This window comes from Pollicipes pollicipes, unplaced genomic scaffold, assembly GCF_011947565.3.
Source record: "Pollicipes pollicipes isolate AB1234 unplaced genomic scaffold, Ppol_2.1 Scaffold_7261;HRSCAF=8764_pilon_pilon_pilon, whole genome shotgun sequence".
NCBI lineage: Eukaryota > Metazoa > Arthropoda > Thecostraca > Pollicipedomorpha > Pollicipedidae > Pollicipes > Pollicipes pollicipes.
The window spans coordinates 54,430,951-54,438,878 of record NW_023597054.1 but is presented as its reverse complement, the minus strand read 5'-3'; the positions used below and the strand labels follow the sequence as shown (position 1 = coordinate 54,438,878).

General features: G+C 61.8%; 1 protein-coding gene across 1 annotated transcript in view; it reads right to left on the bottom strand.

The window, feature by feature from the left end:
- Nucleotides 1-1,482: 1,482 nt before the first annotated feature.
- The window catches only part of LOC119111625 (optomotor-blind protein), a 46,122-nt gene continuing 39,676 nt past the window's right edge, over nt 1,483-7,928 (bottom strand). The window contains exons 9-12 of the mRNA XM_037235433.1: nt 6,666-6,742; nt 3,251-3,483; nt 1,684-2,426; nt 1,483-1,572 (exon numbers count right to left, since the gene is read on the bottom strand). Of these exons, the coding sequence (XP_037091328.1) occupies nt 1,483-1,572; nt 1,684-2,426; nt 3,251-3,483; nt 6,666-6,742 (1,143 nt within the window). The remainder of the gene's footprint in view (nt 1,573-1,683; nt 2,427-3,250; nt 3,484-6,665; nt 6,743-7,928) is intronic.

The window sequence follows — 7,928 nt, the reverse complement described above, 5'->3', positions numbered from 1 at the left end:
CCGCCCCTTCCCCCTCCTCCCCCCCCCCCGCACACCGCACCATTCAGCCGCATGTCGTCTCACCTTGAAACTAACGACGTAGACCATGCTTTCATCGCTGACACGAGGCGAGTAAGTACGCGCCACAGGTGCCCTCGCCCCTGGTGTTGTAGCCCACATTGATGCGTTGCAAGGAGAAGACAAGACAAACTTCCTGTTTATGCGTGTCACTGTCTTGGAGCGCATTGAGCCAGCCGGGCCTCGACTGGCAGTACAGTTACGAAGATCCTACTCTTTGGCGCCGTGTTGTAGGGCGCCTTTCTCTCTTCTGAGGCAGTCCCTGGAGACGACTCAGTTGCATCGCTCCCCATTGAAACGCTATGACTTTGTTTCATGTTTTATTTTCGAGCTTCCAGGAACCGTATCACATTTGAACACTACAGCGTTACACGTTAGTGTGGGTGAGGTGGGCACACGCCTCTGAAGACGTGCTTCAACGCGGCAAAATTATCCGACAAAACAAACCTTTCTCGGATCACGGATACACTCACATTAACGGCCAGAGAATTTGTGGCCAGTGGCAAGAATCCCACAGAATAGGGGATGGTCGCCCAAAACAGGGAATACATTTATATCATCATGAAGTATAATGGCCACGTGGTATTGACAATATATATCTTTGGTTTCTACAAGGACATCCAACAGCAAGACACTGTGCATATTTACAGGTTTTACGAAATACGTTTTCTACAGCAGCGTTTAGTCTGAACATAGCTTTTTTGCTTCTAGAAGTCTTATTAACAACAATGTGGGCACTGTACGCCACCCAAAGATCTTCTGAATAAAATAATAAAGATGATTAAACAACCTAAACGGCCCGATACACGTCACCAAACAGAGACAGCAGACAAAGTACGTCAACCCAAAATGGCCGCTTTCTTAGCGCTTGGAAATTTGTCAGGCCATGACAAACGCGAACTACACGACAGCATACGTCGACCACCAGCCAGACAGCTATCATCACGCATAAACAATGCAGGAACGCATTGCAATAAATATCAGCCCGATTAAGCAGACTATGGAGTGCACATGCCTTCAGTAAGATTCGTTTGACTGCGCGCGCCGTAGCTTACACGTCCCGGCGCGTAGGCGATTCAATGTATTTTCTTGTATCTTCGTATGGATACGCGTGGGTATGTATGCAGAGGTCCGGGGCCAGCCGTGGTCGCCGCCGTAGTTTTTGTGCGCCCCGTCCCCGCGCGGCGCTGAGGCGTCGGCGGACGCGCGTGGCGGCGCACGCCGCGGCCGTGCCGGCCACGGCCCGGCCCGTCTACGGCCGCGCGTGCCACTACCGGCACGCACGGCCCACCTGCGAGACACGCGGATGAGATGAACATAACGTACCCTGTAACACTTGATGGAAATCCTATCTATATTGCAGCAGCGAGGGCGGGCGCCGGCGCCGTCGGCGGCTATCACACGGCGCCGCGGCGGCCGGAGGGCTCACTTCTCAGTCGCCGGTCGCCGGTGCAGTCCGTTCACCATGTTCTCGATGTTCTTCAGCTGCGAGGCGACCGTGGCGCCGTGTGCCGGCTGCGGCGTGCCGGGCGACGAGGAGCCGGCGCGCGCCCGCGTCACCGTCTCGAAGGCGGACGGGCCGCCGGCGGCCAGCAGCTGGGAGGCGGCCGCCAGCGGCGAGCTGGCCGTGCTCGTGGTCGTGGTCAGCGGTGCGCTGTACGGCGAGAAGCGCGCCGCCTTCAGCCGCTCGGCGTGCACGGCGCCCGGCGGCGAGCCGGCGCCCAGGCCGGCCAGGCCCGCGTACCCGGGCGCGAACAACGAGTGCCCCGAGGCGGCCAGCGCCAGGTGCGCGTTGAACAGCAGGTTGGGGTTGAGCTGCGCCGCGCCCAGGTACGAGCCGGCCGTGGAAGTGAGCGGCGATGAGGCCGAGCCGAGCAGGTTGAGCGGGAGCGACGTCTGGGCGGCGGCGGCGGCGGCGGCGGCTGCCGCGGCTGCCGCGTTCTGCTGCAGCAGGTGGCCGAGCCCCGGCAGACCCATGCTTGGGTGCGGGTAGAGGCCGGGCGAGTACAGGTAGGGCAGCAGGTGCGGCGGCTGCATGGGCGGCCCGACCGACACGTTCGGGTGCGTGCTCGGCTGGCGCTCATCGTCCGAGGTGCGCGGCCCTTCCGAGCGCACGCTCCGGAACGCGCTGCCGCACTCGGCGTCACTGCCGTCCCGTTCACTGTCACTGTCGCGCTCACTGTCCGCCCGCCGTCGCTCCGGCTCCGGCTCCGGCTCCGGCTCCGGCTCCGGTTCCGGCTCTGGCTCAGGCTCCGGCTCCGGCTCCGGCTCCCGCTCGGCCGTCAGCGACCGCTTCTTGCTGGGGCTGTCGTCGTAGGGTCGGAACGAGAGCGGCGGCGGCCGCTCGGGTTTGACCTCCTCCTTGGCCTCTGTGGGGGAGCGCGGCGCGTGAGACGGGGGAAGTGCGCATCACAAAGGAGCCGGCACACTGTACACGCCCGCCTACGGCGCATTCTCCTCACAAAACTGGTTTCTGGGCCCGCTCGAGGCCCTCGGAGACGACAACTTGTTTTTTTAGGATCCAGGTGCTCTTCACGAGCGAGACCACACACCGGCGCTGGTTCCTGTCGTGTTGGGTCATCTCTCTAGCTAATGACGACATATTACTGGTAAGGGTAGTCTAACTTACGATGCTAATGGCTAATTTCATTCCGCAATCTTAGGCGATATCAAATGATAGCGCACGACAGGCATGGAAACACTCTCAAGTCCACTCCGGCTATTTCCTGATTGACATGGACAAATTATGATGTGAAGTACATAATATGCTGGATGTAATGAGCTGTAGGTATGCATGGAAAAATTTTCTCGTAGAGGCTGGCAGGCCGTCAGAACTCATTAGTATTTATATTCGTGAATTAATCGCGTTTATACAATCTGGAGCTCGATCTAATGGCGGTAACTGTTACTTATATGCTTACGAAACACGCGCTGCACTCTTGCCACTTACTACACTATCATCCCGGTAGCAGGTACTTTGCATGCCTCTTGCATGCTACCTGGACATGTTAATGGCGCATTTGCAGCGCTAACATGCAATTGTATCGATGTGTACGGCAAACTATTGGCGCATTATCTCGCACTATTTTCATCCACCGGGCCTCCGACTCTCACTCCTCCCCGTCCCCAGCCAGCCGTCGGCCATCGACTCTCTCCCACTCGCGATAGCCGCCTCCGCCGTCAACACACCCACCTTGCTTGATGAGTGGCGTGTCTGGCCGGGGCGGGCTGCCGGGCGCCGGCGGCAGCGTCGGCAGCGTTGGCAGCGGTGGAGGCGCCGGCGAAGCGCGGTCGCCGACGACGTCGAGCATGCGCTCCTCGTCGTCGTCCTCCGGCTCGTCGGAGGAGCGCGCCTGGTCGCTGGCCAGGTGGCCGGCCTCGTCGCCGCCGCCGCCCCCGCCCGGTGACGTCAGCGAGTTGGGCCTTCTGCGGGGGACCGCCGAGTTAGTGGCTGGCTGCGGATGGGTCTAGGATTCGGTCGCGCCGCTTGCAGGGGCTCTTGGAGAAGCACGTTGACCAGTTTATATGATCGGTGTGTTATTTGAGTGGCGAGACAGGCGTCTTTGATTATCATCTCAACGGAAAATCGCAAGGAGACGAAGGGCAAGAACTCCATTGAGGCTCTCAAACTCAAGGATTTTTCAAATATAAAAGCACCAATAGTGTGTTCACTTTTGACCCAAATCATCCAGCCTGTCGGGGTATATATCGATCGCTATATCGAGCGTGATTTCAGTCAGTACATCAATCGCGCAGGGTGACAAGGTAATGACGAACTGAAGGATTAGGGTAGCCCGTGAATCCTCTAGCGGTCCCTCATTATCCGGCGATATTGTCTGCGTTTTACGCCAGATAACGCCGCGCACATCCATCACGACGACAAAGTAACTGTCCCGACGCTCCTCCGGCCACTTTGTCAGCGCGCACGACGCTGCTCCGAACACTTCCCGGCCGCTGTGCTGTGGGACGCTGGTGCCAGCTGACTCCCGGTCCCACGCGCCGGCCGGCGGCCTTTGAACCGAGTGCTACTCGCTGCTCTACGGCACTAATCGCCTTTGAGAACGTCTCGACAAACCGCGGCGATCGGATTTCCTCGGTGGAAGTCGCATGCATCGTGCTGCACGGTGCAAATCATGACACGGGTGGAGGCAGGCTGTGAGGTTAGCTCTGAAGTCACACTCGCTGGATTTACACACAGACGGGCTGTGAGCCGGCGGATCGACGAACTCTGGACTGGCGGCGCAAGAAGCGCCGACTGCGGACCGCGGCCTGCGTGATGCGACACAACAGGCGGACAGACGGCAGGCACCGGGATCAGGCTGCAAACCGCCGAACTGCAGATTTATGAAAAGTTCAGTGCCCACTGAGCACGCCATGAATATGATCGCAAGAAAGCGACGCTGCAGATCTCCGCAGACGCTGACGCAAACTCGGCAAAGTTCGTAAAGCTGTCACGCTTCTCGCCGTCAGCCTAGCATCGTTTCTGATGCGTTTCCTGATTGGGTGTTTGCCTGTCCCCCTCCCCCCCCCCTCCCCTAGTGCGCCGCTCGCCCCGATTTGGCGGCTGACCCAGGCCGGCCAGCTCTCCGTCGCCTCAGTGGCGCGGCGTCATCCGATTATGACGTCACCCAATCCGGCGACGTCAGGGTGGAGGTGTAGCGGGCGGCACGCTTTGATCGGACGCCGAGGTCAGGCTCTTGCACGGGCACCGGGCTGGCGACGGGGGCGTTTTTTGTGGCGATTAGGAGCCATGACAGCGCCACATCAGGCCATGTCGTCAATCAATCAGCGCTGACAGTTATACGGCGGGCAGGGCCTCCGAAAACGAGCGGACAATGGACACGGTTATCTGGCCGTTTTTACGTGCAGCTACTCCAAACAGACGGCGAGAGGTAGTCGTCATCGGGTGCCGCGGAGAGCGGGCCGCTCGCTCGGGCCATTGCGGCGCCGCTGTCCGACGCGTCGGGCGGAAGTCGGCCCCGGCCGCGGCCGCCGCCCGCTCGCGCCTCGGCCGGCCTTCTGAGGCCCTCAAAGTCGGCAGCCCGAGGATTAGCCGGCATCCTCTGTGGAGCTTAGTTGGAGCGGGTGGCTCGCTCCGGCGGCGGTGGGTCGGGACGCCCCATTGTGCCGCCTGATCCTCCCTCCTTGACCGACCGAGCGTGAGAGTCAAGGCCCCGCCTGAGAGCGCCGCGTCGGTCCTGGCTGGGGCACGGGCCCAAACGCCTCCCAACTGGCCGCTGGCGGAACGGCTCCTGACGGGCCGTTACACTAGAAACGGTACGGTAGCAAGCGAAACCTGAACTACTTCGAAGGATATAATAAAACGCGAAAAATACGATAATGGGAGCACGTGTAGGTGCTTCGCCGATTGCGCAGAATAGACACTCCTTTGTAAACAATCATCGCCAGAAATGATTGCTGGTACCCCTTTCCCCTCTCCCCCCTAACAATGTTAGTTAACTATGCGATGACAGTCTAAAGACCATCATGTACTGGAAGCCTTCGCAAGGAACGGCTCTCGGAGCGTTGATATGCTTTGCACCAGCTCATCAGAAGCGCAGACTGCTTCTCCGACCCGCCAGCCAATGGGCGCGGACGGCGGAGCCGGACCGGGCCCGGCGCGGCGACGTCTGGCGCCCCATTGTCTCGGACACGGTGTGCAGGTAGCCGCCGTCTGCGGCCGCTGAGAGCGGAGCAGCTGATGACCGGCCGCGGAGAAGTGCCGGTCCCGACGGCAGGCGGGTGCGCATGTGACGGCGGAGCGACGGGCCCGCGGCCGAGCGGACGGCCGCGGGCCCGTTGCGGGCCAAGCAGCCAGGCCGGCCAGGTCACCGAGCAGGCCAAGTGGCGGCGCGAACAAGCCGACAATGGATGAAGCCATCGGACCAGCGTTTGAACAGCCAAACACGCACGTGGGTTAAGAGAATGGGAGGGCCTAGCGACTGCGCGGGCCAACGAGGGCAGCGCCGAAGCCGGGAGAACCAACGAACCACGGAGATACCCAGGCCACCGCGACGCTGGGCTGACTGGCTAGGCAGGCCACCTGGGCAGCCAAACCAACTGACAATGGCATGCCAGAACACTGGCACGTCGAGCTCGTCGGCCAGCCGGCCGGCGCCGACCGTCGCCGGGCTGGCCGACCGTCGTCAGGTGGCTGGTCAGCTGGACAATCGATTGCATGGGCCGTTGCCGGATAGCGCCGAGCGGCCCGGAAGCAGGGCTCGGCCGGGCCGGCGCGGCGGCGGCGGCGGCGGCGGCCACTCCAGCCGCTATCGCACCCCTTCCGCCCGCTTGAGTCGGGCCCCTCGGCCCGATTACGGCGTATCCAAACGGCGGCATTGTGCCGATTCAGGCGGCCCGCTCGGCCGTGATCACACCCCTTTCTCTGCGACACTATGTAACCGCGCCGCCGACCATTAGCACTCGCGCCGCCGCCGCGTTATCCAACACCCGGCCGCGCAGCCGACAAAAGCGCGCGCCGAGGGCCCTCCAACCGCGCGAACGACGCGCTCCGCATAGCGGCTGGACGGGCGCCGAGATGTACTTGAGGCCGGTGGTTTTTGTGCCGACACCGAGCTAGCGGATGTACGCCGGCAAAAAATACTCACTTTTTCTCGCGTTTCCCCGCTCCTGTGTCCCGGAAGCCCTTGGCGAACGGGTTGTGGTCAATCTTCAGCTGCGTTATCTGGAAGTGAAGGAGACGGAGTAAGTGGGGTGTGCGCGAGCGGGGACGACGGGCGGCATTCCAGGCCGCAGTTCGCTCGCAGAAGGCCCTGGAAGACGCTTGCAAAACTCGCCAACCGTTGTGTACCCACTAGGCTGTTGTCTTTGAACGGTGGACTTTCCAGATCGGGGGGCTATTCCGTGACCAGCGGCGGTTCCGGGACCCGGCTGGCGGCTGCACCGGTCAGCGACGCTGCACAGTCTCCCCGCCCACCCGCCGTGCAGTCTCCCCGCCCACCCGCCACCCGCTCTCCCCGCCCACCCGCCGGCCGGTCCCCCAGCGGCGCCGCTGCGCGCCGGCTGAGCCGAGTCCACAGGGCTCGCGTGCCAGGCTGCGATCCCTCACCTCCTAACAAGGCGAGTCAAACGCGCCGGATCATGCCAGCAGGGCCGTTCTGACGCGCCCAGTGTCGACGGCCCATAAAGCGCGTCAGCGCTACGGCCGCGCCCTGTTCACGCCACTGTCGCGCCCGACGACCGCGCGCGGCGCGCTGCTATGTTCGGCACTGTATCTCGTGACTAATCCATGCCGGGGGCGCGGACCGATCGGCGGGCCGGACGCCGCACTGGTCGGCTCGTGCGCCGGCTGCCGCCGGTATGGCCGCCCGGCGTGTGGGAAAACAACACATTAGCGGCGCGGCGCGACAGTGGCGCGTCCGGCGCGGCCCCAGCGCACGCTGAAAAATATATGAGCCGTCGCGGGCGGCTACCTAAGGGCCGGTTTATAGCGCAACAAGGTGTACAATGGACCGTCGACGCCATAAAGTATTCTCTTTTATCACGCCGGATGGCGCGGCCGTTATTCTTGGACACCATTAGGCCGCGTCTTAATCAGATTTATGCAAATAAAAGCTGAAGGCGGCGGCTTCCTAACCGCCTGTTCAAGGGCCGATGTGAAATGTCAGCCGCCGAGGTGATACTGTTTGCTCTGCAATCAAAGATGAAAGTAATCCTTTGAATGTCAGTTTAATCCGCCCGATCGGTGCGCTCAAAGCTGGTGCGACGTCCCGCTCGGCCGGCCGCGTAATCCCCCGGCTGACAACGCGTAATTCGCGTAATTCTGGAAGTGCCAATCTCTCGCGCCGGCTATGGGCAGGCGTGTAGCGACACGACGCGATTACGGCGACACGGGACCGGCGCACGAACGG